The sequence below is a fragment of the Cynoglossus semilaevis genome, chromosome 20 (assembly GCF_000523025.1).
Source record: "Cynoglossus semilaevis isolate Cse_v1.0 chromosome 20, Cse_v1.0, whole genome shotgun sequence".
Taxonomy (NCBI): Eukaryota; Metazoa; Chordata; class Actinopteri; order Pleuronectiformes; family Cynoglossidae; genus Cynoglossus; species Cynoglossus semilaevis.
Window position 1 is genome coordinate 6,899,799 of NC_024326.1, and position 24,349 is coordinate 6,924,147.

The 24,349-nt window shown below is 39.7% G+C and overlaps 1 protein-coding gene across 2 annotated transcripts; it reads left to right on the plus strand.

Moving 5' to 3' along the window:
* Nucleotides 1-64: 64 nt before the first annotated feature.
* ccdc178 (coiled-coil domain containing 178) lies at nt 65-17,702 on the plus strand. Of its 2 annotated transcripts, none has more exons than XM_025052606.1 (19): nt 65-361; nt 2,628-2,755; nt 2,920-2,978; nt 3,067-3,143; nt 3,499-3,702; nt 3,784-4,004; nt 4,123-4,265; nt 4,517-4,670; nt 4,748-4,843; nt 5,096-5,232; nt 5,895-6,078; nt 6,175-6,237; nt 6,536-6,664; nt 6,978-7,091; nt 7,207-7,352; nt 7,780-7,939; nt 11,097-11,246; nt 14,358-14,492; nt 17,026-17,702. In XM_025052606.1, the coding sequence occupies exons 1-19, from the start codon at nt 304-306 to the stop codon at nt 17,149-17,151; spliced, it is 2,484 nt and encodes an 827-aa protein (XP_024908374.1). In that variant the 5' UTR covers nt 65-303; the 3' UTR covers nt 17,152-17,702. The 2 variants fall into 2 exon arrangements, with proteins under 2 accessions (XP_024908374.1, XP_024908375.1); XM_025052607.1 differs by having other exon boundaries at nt 6,178-6,237.
* Nucleotides 17,703-24,349: the final 6,647 nt, after the last annotated feature.

Below are 24,349 nucleotides of genomic sequence, written 5' to 3' on the forward strand. Positions count from 1 at the left end.
CAACTCACTCACTCGGAGCACAGCCCCCTGTTGCTTAGCGACCGCTACTTGAGATTGACAGAAACTTTACTGGACCACTTCTAAAGACACTTTTCCAAACAAAACAAAACAACGATCTGCACACGACAAAACGCAACGTCTTCACACCGTTGCACAGAGACGAGCTGCGGCTGTGATGACAAGTAGCTTGGCAGCAGCCAAAGAAAGCTGACGGAGAACCATTTTCTCCAACCTCGCTTTCACTTTCTGCGGTGACGACCCACAGTGCACGGTTTTATCCTGAGTTCTGACTAAGTTGCAACGATGCCGGATGTGGAACCTCTCAGATACCCATCCAGAGAAGGACCGGCCAGTCAACCAGGTGAGGAGAACCACTGTTTCACTGGAGGGTTCAGTTAAAAACCCTAGTTACTGTAAATGTGTTGTCAGTTTAGCAGAAACATACAAATATAATTTACAAAATATGTAGGTACTTGAAGTCAGTAACATAAAAAAAACAAACCGTCAAATGTCAGCATCAACAAATGCAAAATAGTCACAGAAAACAGCATGTAAATCAACAAAAATGACCAACAAACAATGGGAAACTTTCAACTATGCAAGTGGAAAATAGAAAAAATCTTTATGTAAAAGGTTTTTGTAAAATTCGGTGATGAAAGATAGAACAAATACCTACACAGTACTCATCAGACTAAACTGACTGTCAAATTATATTTGAGCTAGTTTTAGTTTTTAGTTTCCTAATTTGGTAATTAAAAAAAGATATGGTCATTAAAAAACCAAAGTAATTTAAAAAAGATATGGTCATTAAAAAACCAAAGTGTCCAGTGCAGGAATACTGTGTGATGCTGTAACTCTAATCTCTAATATCTCAGGCCCACTGATTGCTGATTGGCTGTCAGACTCACATGGGTCCACTCTGTGGCCATAATACACCCTGCCATTATATAGGGCTAATTCATTCCACCGTTGACAGACTCCCTTACACGTTGCCACCCCACCTGGTTCTCACAGTGTGTATTATTTATCCCATCCTCTTAGCAACACAGTTTCCATCCAGCCATTTTTTTTCTTTTTAATTTTACTATTGCTGATGTAATGATTGGTGAGAGAAACCCTGAACCAGATCTATAGTTAATGTGTTGGATGTTTGCCTGTGTTTACAACACAAATTATTTAATTTTGCTCTACTGTGCTGTGCACAATAAACAGCGAGCTGTACTGAAGGATCTTATCAGCCTCCCTTCACTCCCCATGTGATGCTGCTGATAAGACCCTGATAGAACCACTCCTTTTGCATGTCAATGGAACTGTAGCCATTATGGTCCACTAAGATGTGATCTGTTTGCAGACATGAGATTAAAAACAGTGCAAGAAACCTATCACCGTAAGGTCACAACTAAGAAGAAATAAAAAAAAATAAAATAATGATTGCCCTTTAAGTCGCAAGTCTTTCCTAAATGTGGGTGTGTATTTAAAACAAACACCAGGCAGAGGTTATTTCATAAAGGTGACATAAGGTCACAGTGTGTATAAAGTGTTAATTCTTGTGTTTTTATTCATTTTCCCTCAGCTTTTTGGGTGGAAAATAGATCCAGTAGGTGGCAGTGATGCAGCTCAAAAGATGCCAAGGAGAGGAATGGGGGTGGGATTAATGCACCTTTGCAAGCTTTGGGCAGGATTTAAAATTTTAAGAAATAAACCTTTAAATTAAACGTTTAAAAGTTCAAACCGTTTTTAGTTCATTTTTATATTAAATTAAAGTTTCTGTCAGAAAATAATACTTCAGTCAGTCATAAAGTTTTCAGGATCAGAATGCCAAACCAATGAACCAATGAATGATGAATATTTTACAAAGTTGTTTACATTGTTGTCGTCATGACCTTAGTGCAGTACTTACAGTATCTATGTCAGATGCAGGGCTGCTCTCTGAAGGCAGACATATTGGGTGTCCTTTATATACATCAGTTGTCAGCAGAAACATTGAGGCAGTAAAAAAACATTAAACATTGTTAAGCATTAAAATTAAAATAATATATATGTAAAAGTTGCTGTTTCTTGCACGCTGTATCTAAAAATACATGTTGCATTCTGCAACATTCTACCTTTTTATTGGTTTTGAATTAAAAAAAAGTAAAAGTAAATAATGCATCATTTAATTAAGCATTATTCCATGGGTGAATGTACACGTACTATTTCGGTCTCCACTATTTCTGTTTGTTTTTATTCAAACACGTATTTAATCGGTCTACATTATTGTACAGTTGTACCTTATCTGCAGCCAGATGGCGTCCTTTTACCACCGAGAAAAACACGCCTCGGGTTTGTCTGGAGATCCTCGCCTGTCGTTGTCCCTGTTCTTCCACTGATGCCTCCAGTGTGTTGCAGTCTATACATATTAAATCACAGAAACGAACAGTTTTCACAGCCAAATAAATTTTAGTAATTACTTTTCAAAATAAACCCTAATGAAGCAGTGTGACAAAAACTTAGTTGTTTTTATTTTATCACTGAGTGGATTGTCCCTGTGTGTCTGTGTCTTCCTTGAAAATATATTTATTTTAGGATAATTCAATGGTGTGAGGTGAAAAAAGAGTGTTTTTCTCTGTTTCCTCATCTTCCTGCAGACCTGGATGTGGTTTCCTCCGGTCGACGTCGCACTTGTGCTTTGCTCAACAGTCCCTCGCCATATGTCAGCAACGCTATTTGCCATATGCAGGAGCTGAAGACTGCTGTGGAAAATTGGTGTCAACAGGTAAACTGATGGCAGATGTCAGCTGACCCAAACATTCTGAAAAGAGAGAGAGAGACACACAGAGAATGAAAAAACACCTTAAAAAAAAAACGTTTTTTCCCCCTTTTGTTTTGATCACACCTTAAAAAAAAACAACGTTTTTTCCCCCTTTTGTTTTGATCTAGTGTGGACAATATCGAGCGCAGTTTGACCAGGAAAAGCAGCCATACAAGAAATTTTTAAGGTGACCTTTTTTTTATTTTTTTATTTGGTTTTCATTTGCTGCTCTTTGTGCTGTTTCAAATGTGACAGCAGTTTAACTGTTTCAACAGATTCCAACCCAGAGAGCCCGACAGTGAATCAGTGATGTCAGAGCTGTTTGTGGAAGGCGTTGCAATTAGTGCAAGAGGTAGACAAATAATGTGTTTTCAGTCATTTCTTAATGATTTCCTCTCAATTATCCTTGTAGCAGAGACAAGCAAACACTGGCCCTAATGCTCATGCAGATAATAGAGCAGCACATTAAGTCAGAAACTCTCGTTTTAGATGATGTTTCATTTCTTGTAGCAGTGACTGTGACAGTAATAGAGTCCTGCTTCACGTATTTCACTCCAGCTATAAATTCTCCACTGTGGTTGTGCAGATGAAATCCTGTAGATGAAAACATTCTGTTGCAAAACGGCATACCTAATGGTGATTTATATGATTTGAAAGTCAATATTTATATATATATGTGTGTAGTAACAGTGTATTTCATTCTGTAGAAACGTCTCCGTTGTCCTCGTTGTTGAGGAGAATAAATGATGTCCTTGGCGAGGTGATGTGTCTGATTGAGCGTCTGGAAGCCGATCGACAGTTTGCTGAGGAGGCGCTTCTCATCGAGAAGCAGAGGAAGAAATTCCTGGAGAACAAAGTTGACCGTTTGTCACTGTGGAAGCAACAGGAGTGTTCCTCCGTCGTCCAGAAAGGTCAGTTATTTTCCTATTGTCCCTCTGTGAGGCCGTCCCTCGTGATCGCACCACTCACTTTCCCCTCAAATCCTCTTGCAGCACACGAGGCTTGTGTCAGAGACATGAGCGATCTGAAGATAAAGCTGAAACTTGAAAAAGAGAAGCTCCATCAGGTGCAAAAGACACTGTCAGACACTGAGATGCTGAACCACAGATTACAGGAGGACATCAACTTTGCCAAGAAACAGATTCCCATTGTAAAGGAAAACCTGGATCTGCAGGACACCAAAATAAATCAAATCAACACAGTGAAAGCAGAGGTAGCTGCTGTTGGACTGACAGAACATTTTTCATTCTATAAACAATGTTCAAACATCTGGCTCTGGGAATGCAAAAGCTGAGAAAGTGTTTTTTGACCATTTTCCTTCTTTTCTTGAGGCTGAAGAAATGTATTTGAAAGCACAGAGTGAACTTCTGAAGGTTCAGAATGAACTGAAAGTGATGGAGGACGATGCCAGCAATGAAAAAGCATTACTGGATGATGAGCTGCAGGAGATGAAGAACCAACTAGCCAAGAAGTCGTGAGTAATAATTTATAGCAATTAATACTTCATTATTATTATTAATTATGTAACAGTAACTATATGTTAAGTCCAGAACAGGATAAAAGACAAATATATCTTGAGGTAAATCTTGAGATTTGAGTTCGATTCCATGTTTAAAACAAGTCATGGCTGTGTGAGGAAAAATCAATATATGATGAAAACCACTGTGGGTGAATCTTAACACTGAACCACTAACTTATTATCAAATGTTCTTTTTTTCCCCTCAGGGAGGATTTAAACCAGTTAGAAAAACTTGAGGAAGATTTAAATGCTGAGATAGTTGCTGCTGATAAAACTGTTGCTCTTACAGAAGAAATGTGTGCGACCTTAAGGCAACGTATCCCAGAGTTGACCGAGTCTGAGAAAAATGAAAAAGATCAGGTAAAAATTTCACATCTATTTTTAAATTTTAAATCTTTTAATTTGTTTAGACTTTTAATCAAACCCTTCCATCACAGATTTCGGTCCTGAAAGTTAAAATACAGGATGAGATGCAAAAGAACAAGAAGCTAAGTGGGAAAATAGGTTCACTGGAGGAAGCTGTGGAGCGATCTGTGAGTATAAACACAAAAGAAACCACAGTCCCTGAACACCTCTTCAGGTTGTCGCTGCTGCTTTTCTTCGTTATACTCAGACTGAACGTCTTGAGTTCATTGAGTAGAGCATGGCATGCAATTGCCAAGGTTGTGATTGGACTCTCACTGGTGCTGTGCATGCTAATAATGGTTCAATCCACGGCACAGTGAGGTGTTTTCACAGTAAAGTGCATCCACTCAGCAGCGTGCTGTATGTGATGTTATCCACAGAGACTTAAGGGGGAAGCAGAGGTTTCCTGCATAAAAGAGCAGCTCCAGACAAAACGCTGTGCTGCTGCAGCTCTCCGCAAGGAGAGCATGGAGTATGAGCAGAAAGTGGAGGAATACGAGAGGAAGACGACCGAGAGGTACAGAGGAGTTGACACATCCTTGGGTTCAGACGTTGGCATAACTCAAGGATTTGGACAAACTTTATCTGTGTTTTTTTTTACTCTATATTTTATGAAGTGGTAACTTTTAAGTCTGCTCATTTAGTCATTTCCAGCTCAGTCTCCACTCTGCTTATTTCCCTGTGTGTGCATTCAGAGGTTTCTGCTGTTCACTCACCAATAACTTCTGTAAGTTGTCAGGCCCATTGGGAGAAAACTTTTTTTTTGTTTTAAGTATCATAAAACACCATTGAGAAATATTACATTCGCCTCCAGTATTTTTATACAACTTAAAACAAAATTATAAACTGCTGAAAATAGCAGATATATTTGGTTTGAAAGACATAACTTTGTCGTTCTGCAACAGCAAAAAAATCTGTCACCACACAGTTTTGATTAGAGCCAGACAGAATCTATGAAAGTCAAAGGGAAAAAATCACAGACTGAGACAAAAAAGTTTGGCAGCAGAACCAGACCAAACTGGTCTTGGTGATATTATCCAGTCCTGCGACCCACTAAATGTATCCCCATGACTCAATTAGAGCTCCAGACCTGCTGTTCTAAAGCATCCTCTTTTTATAGGTGTTACAACCCACTGTAGCACACTGTGTTTGTTTACATTACTGTGCGGTCGTTGTTAGTGAAAAAGCAGTGGCACAGATGCGCGCGGAGACAAAACAGATGCTCCAGAAAATCATTGACAGTGATGAGCAGTGGGAAAAAGCCAAGGAGGAAGTGACCCAGATTGTAGCCAAGCACAGCGTCGCCCGGGCTAAGCTGCAGGAGCAGGAGAAACTCACCTTCCAGCAGGAACAAAAAGCCAGGGTCAGGACCAACACAGCCTGTGTACAACGTACATGGAGTCTGACATTTTAACTGCTTCCTCTCAGTATTACTCACTGCCTTCTGTGTGCTCCCCAGAAGGAGATTGAAAGCCTGAAGAAAGATCTGACAGGACAGATAACTGCCCTGGAACTGCTGAAGGTGAGTTCATGAGGCGCTTCAAACTATTCACTCAGAGTTGAGGGAAGAAATATGTCGTCACAAAGCTGAGATGCAGATGGATTTGACCGAATTTAATCAGATTTCTGCAAACGTGTTCACTCCGCACGGGCTGTAAAAGTCCACAGCCACGGCGTGTTGTAACCGGAGCTTCACAAATCCAGACGTTTGTATTGATTTGTAATTTTTCACCCTACGCCGTGAACTGATCTCACCTTGTTCCTGTCATAAAACCCATGATGATGATTAAGGTTTGACCCGTACATTTCTTCTCCATCAGGATCAGTGTGCAGATCTGAAGGAAGAGCTTGAACGACACAAAATCAGCTCCGAGCTGACCAATCACAGGCTTCAGAAAGAGTTTGAAAATGTCTCCTCAGCAACAAAAGCTCTAGAGACAAAAATAAAGGTGATTTTTTTATTTAGTCGTAGTTGAAGTGTTAGTCAGTCATACAAACAAGTACCATCAATATACAGCAACACAAAGTACATGTGGACTGAACACGACACAGGTAGGAACATGCTTAATAATCTGTCCTAATAATAATCTGTCCGTCTAAACTGTAGAGAGGTTTGGCTGCACTACTGAAAACAACAACACAAAGACACATTTTATCAATTTAAATTCATTTGTAACCTTGAAAATAAAAAAAAAAGAGTTCACATTCATAAAATGGAAAGTAAAGTATCATCATCTCAATTTTCAATTTTCCTTTGATTAGAAAATCAAGAAAGTGACAGAAGATTTAGAGAATATTCAACAAGAACACAGGAACACATTACTCGACCTTGAGCGAGAGAAAAAACTCAGGCACCAGCACCTGGAAGCTGCGCAGGTAAGAAGTCGATTTTCTGATTTTGTTTTTAAGTGAAATAACTTTGAATAAAAGTCAGTTCTGCAGACTTTGTTTTAAACATTCCTTCTGTTTTTTGGGGGCGGATTTTTGCCAGGATTTACACACTGCAACTGTAAAGAGATATGAGGAAACTCAGCACAGAATCGCTGACCTCATGAAGAAGACCAAAGAATACCAAGAGTCTTCGGATAAAATGGAACAAATAGTTGAAAGCATGCCAGGAGTCATAGAAGAACTTCAGTAAGATTTCTGCCTCTGAGGAAACGCAGTGTTGCTGTGATTAAGAAAGTGTCTGGAACTGCTAAAAATGTTCATTAGTTCCAAGTAGAAATCTTAAAGTTGTTGATAAAACGAACATCAATCTCTCTTGTATTTGATCCTCAGAAACTCAAAAATGGCGACTTAGTTCATTTCATTTCTGTGGCAGGATCTGAAAACATGATTTGGAAAGATACAAATGACTACCTTCGGTTATTGTGCGTGGGTGTCTGACACTTCTAATTAAAATGGGGCACAATTGGGATTTTGATGATTTAATTTAATTTGAGCTTCGTGTCTTGTGGCTCCTTAAACACAGTCCCACCATAAAATACTGTTTATTAATTTGATGTATTCGATATAAAAAAAGGCTTTTTATATTTATATTTTTTATATATTGTTCTTGCAGAAGTGTGTTTGATTCGGTGGATTTCCAGTACAAATCAGCTGTTCTCATCATGAGCACCTTACAGGCTGATAGGAACGAGTGCCAACAACGAACACGGAGATCAGTGCAAACACACACTGCTCATGTCAGAGCACGAAAAAAGAAAATGGCAGAGATGAAGGTGAGAACTTTTTTTTTCTTCTTCTTCTTTTTCTCCCTGTGACTATACTGTACAGCGCGCCGTGTGCCTTTCATATAGCGTGGAGTCGGAGTCGGGCTGTTAAAAAACATCTCATTGTTTATTTGTTTGTGGATTAGTGTCAGCACATTGCTTGTCACAATACTTCCCTTAAGATGCAGAGAAAAGAGCTGCGTGCAATTAAAATTACAAGCCATGGCCATCCTGTTTAAGTGCTTTTCCCACAAATGACAACTCACTGTTGTTATAGTCTTTTGTCTGGACGAATTTGATGATGCGTGTCGCGGTGAGAAGCTTTGCTGTTTTGTTACCTGTGGGCCAAACATTTTCAATAGCAATTTCCAAACGCACGCATATATCCACAATATCAACTAAGAATTCAATCAGTATCCTTTTCATATTAACATCACAAATAGGTTGTTCTGAAAAAGCCGTGCACAAAAATGGGATGTATTTGAAACAGTCCTTTGTAAGAGAAGCCCCTGTTTATTGTAGGTTTTCATCTGCAGGATTATCAGCCCCAGCCAGAGCCTCTTTGCTGATGGGGGTTTCACATGGCTTATCTAATGTGAAATCGCCATGTGGTATATAGTTTCATTAAACGGTGATCAAGAATGCATTAGTTCAAAACAAGAAAAGGCAATGGAGCTTAAGCCGCCATGCATCCAAGTGCAGCAACTTTAAAGAAGTTGTTGGTGTGAGACAGTTTAAGAATTAGAAGTCTTCCTCATAGACAACTCCCATTAGCTGGATAAAAATTAGCCATGCAAAAAAAAACACTCCACTTCCTTTCACTTGATGAAATAAGATGATACAAGAACAACAATGTCTCCTGACAAATACAGACATTACACTGAGTCTAGTTCTCAGAGAAATGGTCACTGGTGGACTGGTGTAAGGAACACATCACATCCACATTAGCATAACATAATAAGCAGGGAGTTCACTGTGCATGAGGTGCACGGAGGCACACCCCAATAGTATGGAAATACTGACCTGAATAAAAATGTCCTCTCTGGCCACATCATTAGGTCAGCTTGTTGTCAAATAACAGATCAGCCAATGAAACTGAGCATCAGAATAGATGACAACAACGAAGACATTGGTCTGTGCAAAAACTGCCGATCAACTAGGAGTCACAACTATCACGGTCACATCACTCTACATCATAAATAAAGTTATATATATATATACATAAAATCTGTATAATACTATGAATGAACAAACAAAACAACTGAAAATAAAATAAAATTTGAATTCTTATTTACATGTAGTCACGGGCCAGATGCAAGGTATTTGTGGGCCGCTAGTGGCCCCCAGGCCCAATGTTTGAGACCCCTGCTTAAAATAAAATCTTTCTACAAACAAGAAAGCCTAACGACGTTTTTCAAAATAACTTTAGTTTTAATTTTACGACCTTACACCAACCTATCAGATGTCTGACAGTATAAAAATAGATGTCGACCAGCTAAACGTTTAAGTGCCAACCAATTAATCTACTGCTAATTGTGATTTGAGCGAGCAGACTGATGAACCCGCGCGCACATCTGTACGGCCTTCAGCTTTCATGAATGCATCTGGTTTTCTGATTTGATCGGGGCTTGTCGTGTGGCGAGGACAAAGTAAACAATGCAAAATGCCGACGCAATCAGTTTCTTATGGGCAATGAAGTGTAATTTGTTCCATTTACACTTCACAACGGCGTCAGATGGGCTTTGTCAGTGCTGCATGGAGTAATTAAACCTGAAATCAATAGCAGGCATTTGTCATGTTTACAGCCCCTCTTTCTGCTGGGTTAAACTCATCACTTTAGTGCTGTTCTGTTTTACTGCAGAGACACACTTCATTATGTCTGCAGGTACTGTTGAGATATTCACCAATCACATATCCACTACTTGGGAAACACTTCTCAAATGAAAGAGGTGCACGCAGGAAGACACACTGGCTGTGATTTATTTGCCTGATTTGACAGAGAAGCTGTCCGTTGTTGTGTGGTTTGGTGTAACGGCGGTGTAATTAACAGTACAAATAAGGAATGCATGTGTCGTACCGTGCCGTATTGTATTGTACTGTAGTGTAGTGTAGTGTAGTGTATACACAGGGCAGGTCAATGTCAAGTCCGATGTACATTCCACCTGGCCCCCGTGGTTTTTCCATGTGGTGCTTTTTATTGTGATCTCTCCTGTACACAGTGGTTCCACTTCCCTGTTCTGTCTAGAACATATTCCTTCTATTGCCTACGTGCTTCATTGTGCATTATGACTGTATTGATGTGTGTGACCATCCGTTTTATATGATATATTTTAAAAATGATGACTCGGTAAGCGTGGTCAGCTACCAACTCATTGGTTGAACAGATTCAAAGTAATAAGTTAATAGTTTTTTTTTTGCTCTTTTTTATTTTTAATATTACCGTCAGAAAAAAAAATTTGCTTTTATTTATGTCTATGTTTGGTGATTTGGCCTTTGACCTGTTAACTTTTTTTGCTACACTGTCAGCTAATACTTTAAATATTGTTTACCTTTTAGCTACACTTTTAGCTATTTCTTTATTAATTTTTATTACTGTATTTTGGATACTGTCATTTTGTTTTTTTAATATTTTAATATTGTTATTTTCCCAGTATTACTATCATTACATTTTTCATACAACAGTAAACGAGTTTATATTTAGCAATTTTAAGCTCATTATTTTGTCGTACGTATATCCAGCCAAACTGGAAGCTGGATAGAGGACCTGTGTTTTGGCTTTTGTATTTAAAATAATTTCTGTTTTTGGATAGCCTCTGCTATTTATAGCTGTGTTGGTTGGCGTTATCGGACATTCAGTGCATAAAAAAAGTTTAATGGTCTGAATAGGATCTACCCTAAACTTGGTGGATTGCAATTTTAATTAAGAGAGAATTAAGAGGAGCAGTGAGCTGCTGTAGTGTTATACATTGGCCTCAGTAGACGGATGAACCAAGAGTGAAGTACCACAGTAGTACATGCAGTACAGTCCTCAGATTGGTACAAATATCCTTCTTAGTCAACATATATTTTTACCTTTGCTGGTATTTTCAGAAGCTTTTGATTATTTCTCCCCGTCTCTGTCTCTGTCTCTGTCTCTGTCTCTCCTGGTGTTTGTGTGTTTACACAGGAATTGCTTCAAATCGCCCTAAAGGAAAACAAACAGCTGGCAAAAGAGTACGAAAGTATGAAGAAGTCTCTGATGAAGGCAAAACAAGAGGACGTGTCGGCGCAGATCAAGAGGAACAGTCAACACGGATCGTTTCTTTATTACAAACAGGTAACATGCCTCCATATAAACAAACCTCAATTTAAGAAAAGTAAAGGTGAAGTGCAACAAAAAATAAAATCAAAACCAAGTTTTGTTATTTCTGTATTTAACTCTTAATTTCCTTTTTTTCCTTTTAACATTAAGATAGCATTTAAAATCTATGCCTGCAAAACATATTATGTTTTGGAAAGAGGGGCCAAAAGGTCATTGACATAACAGTCCAATAACTATTGTTGAGGTTGTAGTTACAATTTTCACCATCCAGGTTGAATGAATATCTCATTCTGGGGACAGTCGGCCATTTTGTGCCTGTTATCCCGTGTATTACGGCTTTAAAAAGTTCAAATATGTTCTATGACATCCAGTCTCTGCTGTTAATCTTTCATGTTTTGTTTTTTTTCTAATCTGTGTTTCTTCTTTTTTACCATGGGATAAGTCTTCTTTGCATGGGCAGTAATTTAGGGAGCGTTTCAGCTGGGGAGCCAGTGAGGAGGTTACTGCAGCAATCTCATAATGATTAGATAAGTTGAGAGGAGGAGGATGATGGATGTGACATAATGTAATGATAACTATGTGGTTTTGCCACCAAGGGGAGTAAGGCAAGAGGTTGATGGTACATGCACATACCATAACTTTTTTTTTTCAATATAGACTTAATTATTAGTGCGATACAAAATGTTCCTCATCCTCATCTCACCAGACCTTTTTCAGATTAGACAAAGAACAACCGTCCGCTGCTAAAATAGCATCCGGGTTGTGGACGAGTTGACAGAGAGAAAACTCCACAGCATTTTAATCTCCAATCTTTTCAGTTTATGACACAGTTTAAGAGGAACAGAATCGCACACGACAGCCATAACATCAGACAGAAGCCATGTTGCTCCTACAATTTAAAAAAACACATATTATTCATTCCAAAAAAAAAAAAAAAGACTAATACCTTTACTTGAGCAATTCCTCATCTAACTGCATGAATGTTATCAAGTGAGAAATGCATGCAAAAATAAAATCCTGTGGACAGGATTCTCCACGCTCATGATCAAAGCCTGATTTTCTTTTACTCTGGGTTCAGCCTTCACCATTTTTGTTTGTTTCAACTCTAACACTTCCACAGCCTCTGCCTCTCGTCGAGTGTTTCATGCCTAAATTTAGTTTTTATAACAAGCTTATAATCAACAATGTTTCTGAAATGTGGAGGCAGGGCCGTTACATTTAATCTGATTCATACAGCAGCGTTCTCCTTTCTCTGCCAATCTCCCATTATCCTCATCATGTCTGTCTGTCTATACTGTGATCACACTTTCATTTTATTAGTTTATATATTGTGGTCTCCATAAACAATTCATGCTCAACACTGACAGGATTAACTGAGTTTAAAACATGGGTTCATATAATCTTTTGTCACCTGTGTACGTCAGGTGATTTGTTGAAACCGTTCTTAATTCAACACCAGCCACAGTATTATACAAAATGAACTGCCATAACATGAATTAAATGTTTAAATTGATCTTGCCAGTGTTATTACACATTAGATGATAAATTGAATATAAAAATAGTAATCGTTTTTTGTGACAAAACTTACAATTGTTGTGGGAATTATTAAAAAATCATTTGTTATAAATTGATTTTATCAAATAGTAATATTTGATAAAATATGACAATTTTTCTTCTGCCTTCTAAATTCATAGATTGCTGCAAACACATTGTACAATCCTGCTGTTCTATGGTTTACTATGAGTGGTTAATAAAATGAAGGGGAGAAAAGTAGCAGGTTTACAAGGTTTACTGAAATATTTAGTAAAACAACAATCAAGTATTTGTATGTGCACAAACACAACAGCAGGGTTGCATCAATGTTGCACCAAAGATGCAGCAACATGAACACACAGATTAGACCCTCTCTTGGAGGTATTTTAAAGCAGAATTACCCATTGTTTAAGTCTTACACCTAACTCTCATTTGACCCATATAACATAAAGTGTGAATTGTTGTATTCTGTCCGCCCCTGTTTTCCAAATGTGGGCCATACGTTGGTCATAACATGGTCACATGAGCCAGAAATATCAATAAGGAAGATATGTGGGTCACATTTTGGGCTGTTCTACAAGTGGGTCACTTCATAGTGGAATTAAAGCCCTGTTTTTGCTGCATCACTGCCGGAAGTGTCCCACATATGACTAACATCGGCGACTATAAATACCACCTTTAAAGGTAGCTGGACTTTAGAGGCAGATTATTTAACTGTCCTAGGATAACACACATGCTGATTCTTTCAAAGTTCGCAATAGAACAAGTAGTGTAGGCACAGTATTAAAGTTTAAATTTAAAATGCAAAGCTGTGCCTTTGTTAAACAAGAGATATGTGAAGTTAATTGGCATCTGTTAGCACAGCGTCTGCACCTCTCATACAAATCCTCTCCAATGTACAGTACATGTTAACATTGCTTTGTTTATGTGGCGGCTTTCATCTCTGGGCTTTTAACAGGGAGCACCATAAAGAGCATTCTTGTTATTGTCTTTCCTTCAGGAGCTGATGACTGAGCTAATTCGCTTTAGTTTTCAATGCACTGGGGAACACATTGCCAAGCAATGATAAGCTTTGTAGGAAGAGTGGAGAGATGGAGGAGGAAGAAAAGAAAAGCAACGGCATCTATCAGAATTTAAACCTCTTTGCTCGAAACTGTGTTCAAATAATAAAGCAAGCAGCATGTCTTTCCAAGAGACTAGGAATAATTTCTGGTTTCAGTGGGGGGTTCATGACTCTGTGTGTATGTGTAAAATATGTCTTGAGGGGATTGGTATAAAGTTAAACTGGGTGAAGTAGAAATATTTTACTCATCAGCTTTGCAGTCACAGAGTTTGCCTCGGCTAGAACAAAACTGCTGAAGCATTTAGAGAAAATTAACCCCCCATCCTGGCAGCCAGATGTGACTGGATTCTGATGAGTGCACACGAGTGGGCAGAGAAACCAAGAGACTGTGAAATTCCTGTCAGGCCCGTGTACTGCAGAATGGGCTATTGACTGCTTTCTCTATTCCCCTCCATCATTCTTCTTGAACACTGCCATTAATTTCCTCTCCTGCCTTACCAATTCCTTTTCTCTGCCTTCTCTCCCCCTAGCTCTCTTTGTTGCAGAAGAGGATGCACAAAGCTCTGGTGAAATACTTCAAACGACGCAGCCTCTACAGCCAGGCTGAACTGGACCGGTGCCAGGCTCTCTCCCAAGAGACCAAGCAGAAAATAAAAACAGCCCAGGTACTGGTACATATACATGTAAAACAGGCAGGAAAACTGCACACAGCGTCGCCATTGGTTTGAAAACCCAAGTGCTTTTAATTCAGCGTTTATAATTATCCAGCTCCATGGTGGACCCTCACTTCACTGTTATGGTCGATTTCGTTTTGAGTCTGGTCTGACTCAGTTGTCTTCTGTCGTCTTTGTGAAACACGGGCAGACAGACAGACACTGTGTTGAAGCTAAAGAAAAACCTCACTTCCATTACAGTCCATACATGAGACATCCAGCTGATGTGATGGATGGTGTGTCTTGAACAGGGCCTGGGCTCTGACCCCACGTCTCTGGAGATAACTTCATACATACGACGTGTACGATGTGCGTTTAGGTCACATCGTAATAACATCTAAAGCTGTTTTCTGTTTAGCCCGCGACGTTTCTTTTCACTCCACGTCTATTTTAGAGCGACAAAAATAGTTGACGTCTGTATTACAGCCTCCCCTTGTAGGGTGAGAAAAATGTCCTCCCGTCTGCCTCCGAGCTTATTCTACAAGGTTGAGAAGTAAGACTCTGACTTCAATTAGATGATAATCGCTGTCTAATCTGTGCTGTGACGTGAGATGAGGTCAAAGCGGACGTGGGGACAGTGATGAATCTTTATGAAATGTTCCGTCCGGCCTCAGAGCAAAGGCAGGAAGCATGCAGCCATAATGTGGATCACTTTATCACTCCCTACTAACTGTAGGACTTTTCTTACAGCCACTGGCATTAGTATTGGTAAATATAAAGTTGCTCTCCTGGTCTCCTCAGCAGGTGGTGCTGTTTTTATAGTTAATTGATGGCTCAGGCACTATATATATATATATATAAAAAACATCACTGCAGATAAATATTCATACAGTGTGTAATGTTATATTTTTGTGCAGAGTCCACCCCTCAAACTGCAACTGTTTCTGTTGTTAAATAGTTTATCTGTCTGTATCTGTTACTGGACGCTGTAGGCAAATATGTTTTATGAATTTGTTTAAAGGATTTGAAATAAGTTTCCAGTGCAGTAAATGAAGTGGCCTTCATTTTAGTTTGTCCTCCTCTGGCCTGCTGATATGTTACTCTCTATATATATTTATATGTTTGTTGTTTTTTTTTTTGAAAGGTCTGTTTCAGACGTATATATGTTTGTTGTTTTTTTTTTGAAAGGTCTGTTTCAGACATATTTATATGTTTGTTGTTGTTTTTTTTGAAAGGTCTGTTTCAGACATTACAGGGAGCAGCCTTGTCTCAGTAGCCCAGCCTCAAAAGACCAACAGCTCAAGGCAGGGAGGTGTGGGGCACAGGGGGAGGAGCTATCACAGAGCTGCAGAGTGTGAAGGACAAAAGAGCTGGGGTATTCAAGCGCACCGCACCGTCACCCGTCACAGCTCAGCACAGGGCTCATCAGAGCAGGCAGCATTCACTTTGAACAGGCACAGTCCAGCTCAGGGTCTACACACACCATGTAGAAAAGCCTTTTATTAGTGGAAATAAATATCTTTATGAGTTTATAGGTGTGCTGTACTTAGGCAATCGGAATGGTTTTCTAAATTTCCGGAGCTTAAATGTGTAATTAAACTGACATTATTCTATATGATAGTATAATTGCAATAGTTTTTTTTTTTTGGGTGCTAAATGTTACTTTTAAAACACCGCCATTAGATTAGACATGAAGAATCAGAGTCCTGAGACTTTACTACTGAGTAAAGATAAGTCAAAATGTATTAATAGCAGTAGAAACAGGAGTTAAACCAGAGTGAGTCTTTGATTAGGCCTATACTAATCCATCATGTCCACTTAACCTCACGAGCAGAACATGGGAGAGGTCAGGTTAGTGCTTCATGGATAAAGCTGCAGGAATCACCAGCCAAATAGCGTTTTTCAGAAGAGTATCTTGAGGGGAGGAAGAGGCCGGGAAACCCTTGGGTTTGTGGGTGGGTGGTAGTGGTGTGAGTTTGGGAGGGTGTGGAGGGGGAGGTGGAAGTGAGAGAGATGGAGGGGGGGTTAGGGAGGCGGCTTGCTGTCATCCTGTTACACTCCTGCCAGAACTGGCAGTTCAGCTTTGTGTTCTGCAAGTTTACACTAGGGATGGCGTAATTGACAATGGCTAACAGCGGAGAGCAGTGCAGAGCCTTGTTGAATGGCCAGTAATGATTGGAGCAGACGCCCACTGCCCCAGTCTCGGGGGACGGTAATCCAAGATCCTGTTTCTGATATAATTGTTAGTCAGAGAATTTCTGCATGGCTAGTCGGGTTCAGATTCCCAAGCTGGTTGACAGTGCCAGGCAGTTTAATAGAAAAACTGGATGCTGAGGTTTTTAAAACAGAGAGGCACTGAACCTGGACATGGTTCACCAGGAGCCTCTTGTTCTCCCTCCTCACAAGCTGAGCACAAGATGATACCTCTCCTCCCACTACTGTACTGTATGGGATGCACACGGACGTGCATTATTTCCCTTTTAACAAAAACTGCACTTTTTAATTAGGGCTCCCTGCGTTTCTGTGTGGCCTTTTCTTTGAACAGGAGAGCTTGTCAGATGAAATCCACCTCATCTCTGCCTTCCTGCGCTCCCTGACAGATGACTCTACTACCACCGAAGATGCTGCGGTGGACAAACAAGGCCGTCCAGACGCCGCCGGATCGAAATAAGTAGATGCCTTCACTGCGGCCCACTGTAATTGAACATTCACCTGTACCAGACAACTTACTTACCCTAGCACGCTTCACTATTCCCTCCTCTTTACTTGCAGCAAATCCATAACAATGAAACAGGTGACTTTCATGCTGCTGTCAGGACTGATCTAATTTTAGCTGGGTGAATGATTGCAATTGGCTTTGCCTCATCAGATAATTAATCTATGTCACCATTAATTGGAAAAGAGAATAATTACAGGCAGTGTTGACAGAAATTCTACGCTTCTCCAGATTCCAACATCTAATTACAACTAGTGATTCCCTGTGACCTTAACTAGCATTTATAACACCTTGCCCACCTTGACCACACTCACGAAGACGTCAGTCTCCAAAAAAGTCCCCCCGTGTTTGTAAGGGCGGGCCACGCTTCTGCGCTCACTTCACTCTCCACGTTCTCCGAGAGCTGTCTCCCTCAATCACTTTTCAATATTCAATCTTAATTTTGTGGAAGTTTAGCATTTTCAATGAGCTGGAGATGAATGATTAATGAATAAATTTAAATGCTTCATTTTGTCCATGGATCATTAGTTAAGTCCTTTGTGGGAAGGACCTGAGAAAGGAGTGAAAATTATTGAGACATTAGCCTGAAGCAATCCAGGGGTAAATAGTGTGCACGGAAGGATGTTGTGTGTGCACTATCCACTGGCTTTTGTAGAAGAACCCTGGGGAAACACTGTTTTCAATTTGGAATCTTAACTGAATCACATTTAGTACTTGTGGAAAATTGATTTTTGTTTCATCACGGTGGTGCAATGTCATACTAATGGCAGACAACACTAATGTCTTCTCCGTGTGGCCTTTTAATGGTGTAGTGAAAATGTTTCCTGAAAAAAAACAACAAAAAAAAAAAACAACAACTTTTGTAATTACGAACTATACTTTTAGTATTGAAAATTTAAAAAAAAATCATTTAGTGAAGACTATTCACTAGTTTGCATTTCTGTCTGAGTCTGGCTGATAGAGATGCTGTTGTGTTGATTAGCTGAATGCCACTCCTACTGGTGGAGACAGAAGGGTGCAGCATGGACAACACAGCCTTGAACAGACGTGACTGACAGCAGCGTCATGCCTTTTATCGGTTTATTATCACGGTACGGTTAAAGAACTATGACCTTGTCGATTGTTGAGAAAAATAATAAAATATAGACTCTAGTTAGGATGAATGTTCATGCTGGAACATACATAGAATTCATATCAACAGAAGGAAAGCTGTAGTCAGTAGATATTATGTCACTGTTACTGTTCAGACTTCATGGTCGGCCAGATACTGTAAGAACGCAGGACTAAGTCTTCAGCACAACTGACTGAAATGCAGCCCCAAACCATTACACTATTATGTCATTTAAATCCATGCCTTTAAAAACCACATAACAACCTCATAAATAGCACAAAACCAAAGGTAACACAAAATATTAAAAGTTAAAGAAATGGCAAAAAAAAATGTATAGCTCAAGTATTTTATGATAGATGCAATACTTAACACTCCATTGTCTCCCGAGAGACACGCACTGTACTCTAACAACTCCTATGGACTGCTCATGAAGCGACGATGATCCAGAATCTCACAAAAACACCTTGAGTTGAAAAATGCTTGCTCTCATATTCCCTGCTGACTTTTATGGCAATAATTCAAAATCCAGACCCTCCCCTAACACATTCGTCCACGCTGCCAGCATCCAATCAATCCCCTAAATAAATGAAAGAGAGCTACAACACCATGTCATCACATTTATCTGTGGGCGTCCCATCGACGTGGGAACACCTAACTGGTGAGAAGGTGAAGTTTGGAGACCAGTTACAGAGGCTCATATGGATCATATTTGCTTTTAGATATTTTATCACAAAAGAAGTGTTGAAGAAATCTGATTTCCAGGCAGCATGATTCCCAGCCTGACAACACCATCCAGGCAGCGGGGGCCCGTTTCGTTCCGATTCACTCCAGCGATTGGCTGTGATTGTTGATGTGAAGCCGAGTGAGTCAGAGCAACGTCCTGACTCCTCATGCCTACCTGAATCCTGTTTTGGGATCTTTTTTTAAAAAAAAAAAAACCTCAGGAAATGGAAGTGACCACTCCAACTGTCCTGCCTTTGTTCATGAGCCAGTAGAGAGTTGATCCATGGTGCTGATGGAGTCAAGGCAAGAATGTGAGGGGAGAGAGGAGGTGCCACTGTGTCTAAAATATCAATGAGGGAGACGCTGCCGTGTTGTGGAACACACACGAAGGACCAGGCAGTTCTGCACTGCTCCATATGGTACCTCTTCATATCTCCTTCCATCCCAAATTATTAATATAATTTCTTTTCCCACAGTTTGACTCAACACCGTCTGATCTTTATTCCCTACAGAATTTATACATTTCAGCAAGTTATCGCAGAGTATGTTCCTTTAAAGTTAAGGCAACCGCAGCGTCTGTCAATCAGTCATACTGCACGCCTTGACAATACACCGGAACCGTGTTTGCCCAGGTGATCCTTCAGCGTGGAAAAAAAAAAAAAAAACTCGGCAGAAAACATGCCAAACAAACCCATCACTATAACAATACATGTTCCTGGTGTTTTCACACCCGTTTGGTTTCAAAGATATTTATCTTAACAGGATAATAATTTGTGAAAGTCTCTGACATTTGTGGCTAGCTAGCATGATAATAAATCCGTGGCTTGGAACATTTTTTAGTTAATTAGAGTCAATCAATCCAAACTTTTCTCACTTACCGGTGTGAAACCAGAGTATAATGAGCAGAAATCAGCATGGTGATTGGAAAACACAAATTACAGCTGTTAAAGAGAAACTCATCCACTTCTCTTCTGTTGATGCCAATGCCTGCTGAGAGGATTTAAAATTAGCATGGCATTCCTTTAATGGATGAAGTGGTGGGGGTGGGGGGTATGTGTGCCTCTATAATTAAAAAAAACTGTTAATACCCTGGTAGCCTAAAATAAAATAAGAGGGGTTATTATTATTACACGACATCCCTTCACAAGGACAAATTGGTCAGTTGAGTGTTAAAAAAAAACAACCCCGACCCATGTTTGTTTGTTTGTTTCAATATCTCCATCACAGAGATCACACCTGAACCTCCACACACCACTTCATATAAGTCACTGTGTGTAGCAGTGATATTTGTGTGTCTGTCAGTAAAGTTGTTTATCTGTATTATGAGGAAATGAAGTAACACTAGATAATGGTGTGTGACCACAGCAGTGAGGTTGTCGGCACCGCTGCCTCACTTAGATTCTATGGCATATTAATGAACTATATATATATATATGTGTGTGTGTGTGTGTGTGTGTGTGTGTCATTGAAGCCTCTGTACTACTGTGGTGGTCAGGACTACATCCATATTCTTGCTGACATATTCCGTGCACCTTAAAGTCATGGAGTAATGATGTGAGTAATAACCTGATAATGTTAACAACTTCACCTGTGTGTGGTCCAGGCTTCCAGACAGGGGCAGGATGTGACCCGGCTGTTGGTGTGAGACTCCACCGCTGGATGTTATTTCGTGTCGAGAGTTCCTGAAAAGGCAGAAAACAGAGAGTGAGAGAGTGAGAGAGACAGAGACAGAGAGAGAGAGAGCTTATGTTGTCGGGCTTATGTCGTGGAGGCTGTGTAACAGCAGCTTGCCATTGTATTAATTATTGTCAGTGAATCCAAGGGGGTGTAGATAATACAGAATGCACTGTTTGGTCCCATTTGTTTCACTTGTCAGTGGAGTGAATAATTGGGAGTGCTGACCATATTAGACACAGAGAATTTCTGAAAGATACGTTGCAACACAAAAGTGCGGCCCAGAAATTAAAGGAGCCGAATGTCAGAGGATTTCACATCAGTCGGGGATAATTTGCTGCCTTTGCACCACCGAAGGAATTCAACAAAGGTTACCTCTGACAACATTTGTTATTTATCATACAGTTAAGGAATTATTGTTAAGCAAACAAATTATAACAGCAGCTCTGGTAAAAAAAAAAAAAAAGTGACTCCCACGACATAGGTGTCTAAACATTATCAACGAAGGTCAGATCTGATATGAGAAAAGGTAATGAAATAAATAAATAAACAAAATGACAGAAATGGTTTGATTGGCCTGAAGATCGAACTTCAGACTTCAGATTTTATTTACAACTTTCTTTTGTATAAATTGTTGTCAGATTTGGAGCAGTTATTACAAAACAGAACTTTTCCCCCTAAAAAAAGTTTGGAAAAGACTTTTCCACAGTTTAGAAGAAGGGACTGCTAATACAATGGAGCTCATCTTGCAATCCTCCCTAGAAATAACTATCAGTCCTGCTACAGCAGCTTCAGCGTCCCTAGGTGACCGCGCCACTGAGCCCGTGCTCGCTCCATCGCACCCCACTCCACGCCGGCTGCCATCCTGAAGGTAGATGCATCACGCTGGGGAGGCTCTGCAACAGCAACCCCCTCTCCCTCTTTCTCCCTTTAGCCCCAAAACCTCCTCCACGGCACTGTGGCCTCCCGTGGCCCTTACATATCTCCTGGTGTCCACTAAAGCCCTGGCCCCAGCAGCAGAGACTCTCCCTCAGGTGAGCTGCCACACCGCCATCATGTCTCCTCCCACGTCAGCTGCACAACTGGTATCCCCTTTTGTCATCTGAGAACGCCGCGCACACACACACACACACACACATACTCCTCAGCTCGCTCTGGAGGGGACACCGCCTGTTCCTCTCTGCTCACCTCCCGGCTGCTGGCTGACTCTGTGAGCCGTGTCTGTGGTGGCTACGCCATGTGTGGGGATCTGGGGGTTTAAAACAGCAGGCCTCCCAAACTCCCCGAATGGCAAATATAAGTGCTTCCACTTTATTACACAGAGAGCGTTTTATGAATCATCTCTCCCTAAGTTTGATCTGAGATGACAAGCTTTTACTAATCAGCCCCGAGATCGAAAATATACGCAGAAAAGTAAAAAAAACAAATCAGTCAAGTTAACAGGTGACTGCATTTGTATTTATATTTAGCAAATCCACAGCCATTAAGACGAGATACTTTATTAAAGTAAAGCTTTAATAAAAAGATGCTTTTGTTTAAATCTCTGGGGCGCAGCTCTGCTGGGGGGCGCCAGATCACTTCAAGGGACACAAAACTAAAGCAAAAGAAAAGTGGACGTTCAAATATTTGAAGCCGACTGACATGAGAAGTAGTAAATGAATTTGTTACATGAACAGAGAGGAGGAGAATAACTACAACAAAATAAATAAATAAATACATTTCAGACTGGTGTTGGACAAAGAAACATGTCTCAAAAACTAAATATAATGATTGAATGACAGTGATTGAATTGCTCACAAATTGACCTACCCATCATGCAACCTGGGCCTGTTTAGTTGAACACGACACTGATATACTTGCAGAAATTGAAGAGAGGTGATTTTTTTTTACAGCCATCTGCTGCAACCTAGTGGATGCATATTTAATTGTTCGCGCCTGTCACGGTCAAAGATGAACAAAGACAAATTATTTGCATTATTTTCAGACCAATTAATGGATAGTGGATACTTTTCCGTAGTAAACCTGGGGATCTCAGCCCCTCTGCGTCCTGTGCTACTCGGCCAATAAGAATGATTTGGATCCGATTCTGATTCTTTAAGTTGCACGACTGCCACCTACTGTACTAGCTGTATTCTTCACTAGTATCTGACCAATAAAAAGGGGTGAATAAAAAAATACTGCTTGTGAATGTACGTAACACTACATACAATAAGTTGAGGGTAAAATGTTCTTTATTTTACAGGTACTTTTACTTTACTGGTTCATTTAACACAGTTTCATTGGTGAGAGAGAATTGACGCAACCACTGGTATGGACAATAAAAGCAACTTGTTACTGAATCTGACACAGTCGCAATGAAAAATGAAATATCCACAGAGTATTCTTCACTGAACATTCAAATATGAAAAGCTGTTGTTTTTTTTTCAGGATATATTAACAGTCATCTGGTGTTTAGAACTGACAGGGAAACAGTCATTAAAGGTAGACAAAAGCAGCAAATAGATTTTAAATTTAGCTTTTATCACATGTTACTATATTCATTTGATCTTTTTGAGGATGTTTTCCTGCAACATTTTCCCAGTTGCTCTTCTCTGACCCTTTTTAATCAGAACACAAATTACAACTTTGACTTTATAGGTTGCTTTACTCACACCACACTTAGTTAACAAAAAAATATTTTACAAACAAGATGATATCACCCTTCTCCATGATATTAATATGATATGTTCTCTGATCTGTAAACAGCTGGTTATCTTGCTTTTCCACGATAAGAAAAAAAGTGCTGAGGATTTACGCTTGGTGAGCACATTTGGGCTGAATCTTTCACACGTCACAAATTGCAGATGGGAAGCAGTGATCTTGAACAGCCGATCACATTTCCGTGACCATCTGACACCTTCCATTTAGGAAAATAATACTTTCTATCTTAGCATACCCCTCTGCAGCAGCCAGCAAAAGGAATTATGCCTGGTAGATTTTGGTATTCATAACTTTAGAGTTTCTATTTTGCTTTTGTTTCTATGCCTGGATTTGATTGAGTGTTGACTCTTAAATTTATATTTCCAGCCAATGAATGACAAATATATTACATGGTGTGGAATTATTCATTTAAGAATCATAATTCCAGGACAGAAACAATAATTCATCATTTAATGTTTTTTGCAAATTCTTTTTTTATTTTATTTAAATAGATATATTTGTTGTATTTGTACAAAAATGTATAAAAATAAAGGTGTACTAATTTTTAAAGAGTAGTCAAGTAGTCAACAGTTTCCTCATGCTTTTATGAATGTACCTCTATTGAAAATGCTGCTTTGTATTGCTGAAAATAAATTGGCAGGTTAATGTTAACATTATGGTAAATTACACCACAGTCTTGTTGTATTTTTCATCATAACATCTGTCCTGAGATTGTTTTCTTTTAATTTATTTATTCAAGACTGTTTGCCAAAGGACAAAAAAAATCTACTGGGACTTGATATCTGCAGCTGAATAATGGCAAACAACAAACAAAATGGGTTGGTGATCTGGACAAATCAGTGATTTTCAAAGTAGGGGGTGGGACCCTCTTGGGGGTTGTAGAGTTATTGCAGGAGGTCGAGCAGGTCAAACATGTGAAACCTTTCTTTTTTTAAAATCTGTGTA

Coding starts and splice junctions, on each gene's coding strand:
- ccdc178 (XM_025052606.1), top strand. CDS start 304: ATGCCGGATGTGGAACCTCTCAGATACCCATCCAGAGAAGGACCGGCC. Junction 362..2,627: donor AGGACCGGCCAGTCAACCAG/GTGAGGAGAACC, acceptor ATCTTCCTGCAG/ACCTGGATGTGGTTTCCTCC. Junction 3,703..3,783: donor TTCCTCCGTCGTCCAGAAAG/GTCAGTTATTTT, acceptor ATCCTCTTGCAG/CACACGAGGCTTGTGTCAGA.